The sequence below is a fragment of the Calidris pugnax genome, unplaced genomic scaffold (genome assembly GCF_001431845.1).
Source record: "Calidris pugnax isolate Ruff unplaced genomic scaffold, ASM143184v1 scaffold658, whole genome shotgun sequence".
NCBI classification, from domain to species: Eukaryota; Metazoa; Chordata; class Aves; order Charadriiformes; family Scolopacidae; genus Calidris; species Calidris pugnax.
In genome coordinates, this window is record NW_015091912.1 from 35,216 (window position 1) to 37,832 (window position 2,617).

A 2,617-nucleotide genomic window follows, 5' to 3' on the forward strand; every position below is an offset into this window, starting at 1 on the left:
CCAGGTCCCAGCCCCCTCCTCCAGCCCCCTCTCACCCTCGGGGGGGTGAAGAAGGTGAGTACCCCGGGGAAGGGGTCCCCAAAACCCACCCTTTTTGGGATAAACCACCTCCTTCCCCATCGTTTGGGGTGTGGGTGCGAGGAGGGACCCCAGAAGGGGGTACCCGGGGGGGGACACTGGTCTGTGTGGGATGTGTCCAGGTCTCCAGCCCCCTCCTCCAGCCCCCCCCTCACCCTGGGGGAGGTGAAGAAGGTGAGAACCCTGGGGAAGGGGTCCCCAAAACCCACTCTTTTTGGGGTAACCCCACCTCCTGCTCCATCGTTTGGGGTGTGGGTGCGAGGAGAGACCCCAGAAGGGGGTACCTGGGGGGGGACAACTGGTCTGTGTGGGACATGACCAGGTCCCAGCCCCCCCTCACCCTGGGGGGGGTGAAGAAGGTGAGTACCCCAGGGAAGGGGTCCCCAAACCCACTCTTTTTGGGGTGACCCTATCTCCTGCCCCACCGTTGGGGGTGTGGGTGTGAAGGGGGGACCTGGGGGGAGGTTGGGGTTCTCTGGGGGGAGGAAGAAGGTGAGTACCCCAGGGAAGGGGTCCCCAAAACCCACTCTTTTTGGGTTGACCCTATCTCCTGCCCCACCTTTCGGGGTGTAGGTGCGAGGAGGGACCTCGGGGGGGGTTTGGGGTGTTGCGGGGGGAGCAGGAGGTGGCCGTGTCCCCATCTGCCTCCTCCAGCCCCGCGGCCAGTTTGGTTTCTGTTGCTGATCTGGGCTCGTGCAGCGACTTGTCCCTCTGCTCTCGTTCGCAGAAAACCTTCACCCCCAACATAATTAGCAGGAAGATCAAGGAAGAGTAAGTGGCCTCGTAAGCGTTTTTACGGGGCGCGGGGGCGGTTTCGCCGGCGGGTACCTCCCTGGCAGGGTCTCAATGGGCAAAACCACCCCCCCCAACCCCAAGGTGGCTGGGAGGGGGTGACAAGGGACAGGGATGGGGGTGACGGGCCACCTCCCTGCTCCCCAGGCCCAGAGAAGATGTCACCATCAAGAAGGAGAAGAAAGAACGGGACCGGGACCGGCAACGCGACGGGCACGGCCGGGGTCGGGGCAGGCCCGAGGTCATCCAGTCCCACTCCATCTTCGAGCAGGGTCCTGCTGAGATGATGAAGAAGAAAGGTAAAGGGAGTTGAGGGAGTTGCCCCCCTTCCTCCCCCCTCTTTTTTGGTTTTTGGAAGGGTCTTGGGGTGTCCCACCCTCCTCGGGGCTCACCCATGGGGCTGTTTCCCCGCTCCCCAGCAGGTTCCTGGGACAAGACGGTGGACATGTCGGACTTTGGGCCTTCCCACATCATCAACATCAAGAAGGAGAAGAGGGAGACGGACGAGGAGACGAAGCAGATCCTGCGGATGCTGCAGAAGGACGATGTGAGTGGGACCAAGGGGATGGGATGGGTGGTTTTGGTGCCCACCGGGGATGGGACGGGTGGTTTTGGTGCCCACCAGGGATGGTTCTGAGCGTCCCCTCTCCCATCCCTACAGTTCCTGGATGACCCAGGGCTGAAGAACGACATCCGTAACAAGCCGGTTCAGTTGCCGCTGGCCCACTCGGGCTGGCTCTTCAAGGAGGAGGCAACGGAGCAGGAGGACACCCAGCCCTGGTTGCCCAGCCCCAAGGAGGAGAAGATGGAGCTGGACCCACCAGTGAAAGGTGGGCTTGGGGAGCATCTTTGTGGCCCAAGAGGGGATCCTGGGCTGCGTAGGGAAGAGTGTAGGTGGAGGGAGGTCATTCTCCCCCTCTGCTCTGCACTGGGGAGGCCACAACTGGAATCCTGCCTCCAGTTCTGGGCAGAGAAGAACCTCATGAGGTTCAACAAGGACAAGCGTAGGGTCCTGCACATGGGGAGGAAGAACCCCAGGCACCAGTAGAGGTTGGGGATGGACCTGCTGGAAAGCACTTCTGAGGAGAAGGATCTGGGGGTCCTGGTGGAGAGTAAACTCTCCAGGAGCCAGCAATGGGCCCTTGTGGCCAAGAGGCCAATGGGATCCTGGGCTGCGTAGGGCAGAGTGTGGCCAGGAGGTGGAGGGAGGTCATTGTCCCCCTCTGCTCTGCACTGGGGAGGCCACAACTGGAATCCTGCCTCCAGTGCTGGGCTCCCCAGTTCCAGAGAGACTGGGAACTGCTGGAGAGAGTCCAGCGTAGGGCAACGGAGATGCTGGAGGGATTGGAGCATCTCCCTGGTGAGGAAAGGCTGAGAGAGCTGGGACTCTTGAGGCTGGAGAAGAGAAGGCTGAGGGGAGACCTTCTTCATGCTCCCAAGGATCTCAAGGGTGGGTTGGAGGAGGATGGAGCCGGACTCTTTTCCGTGGTTGCCAGGGACAGGCCGAGGGGCAACGGGCACAAGCTGGAGCAGGGGAAGTTCCACTCCAATGGGAGGCAGAAGTTGTTTGGGGTGAGGGTGGCAGAGCCCTGGCAGAGGCTGCCCAGGGAGGGTGTGGAGTCCCCTTCTCTGGAGATCTTCAAGCCCCACCTGGATGCTCCTGAGTGATGTGCTCTGGGCAGCCCTGCTTTGGCAGGGGGGTTGGACTGGATGGTCTCTAGAAGGTCCCTTCCAACTCTGACAATTC

The 2,617-nt window shown here is 61.8% G+C and overlaps 1 protein-coding gene across 2 annotated transcripts in view; it reads left to right on the forward strand.

The window, feature by feature from the left end:
- Window positions 1-310: 310 nt before the first annotated feature.
- The window catches only part of POLR3D (polymerase (RNA) III (DNA directed) polypeptide D, 44kDa), a 4,395-nt gene continuing 2,088 nt past the window's right edge, over window positions 311-2,617 (forward strand). The window contains exons 1-5 of one of the 2 annotated variants that reach the window (XM_014962136.1): window positions 311-437; window positions 806-849; window positions 1,018-1,169; window positions 1,293-1,417; window positions 1,532-1,700. In XM_014962136.1, the coding sequence (XP_014817622.1) occupies window positions 393-437; window positions 806-849; window positions 1,018-1,169; window positions 1,293-1,417; window positions 1,532-1,700 (535 nt within the window). In that variant the 5' untranslated portion in view covers window positions 311-392. Of the gene's footprint in view, window positions 438-805; window positions 850-1,017; window positions 1,170-1,289; window positions 1,418-1,531; window positions 1,701-2,617 lie in introns of both variants that reach the window. The other variant, XM_014962135.1, reaches the window with a different exon arrangement.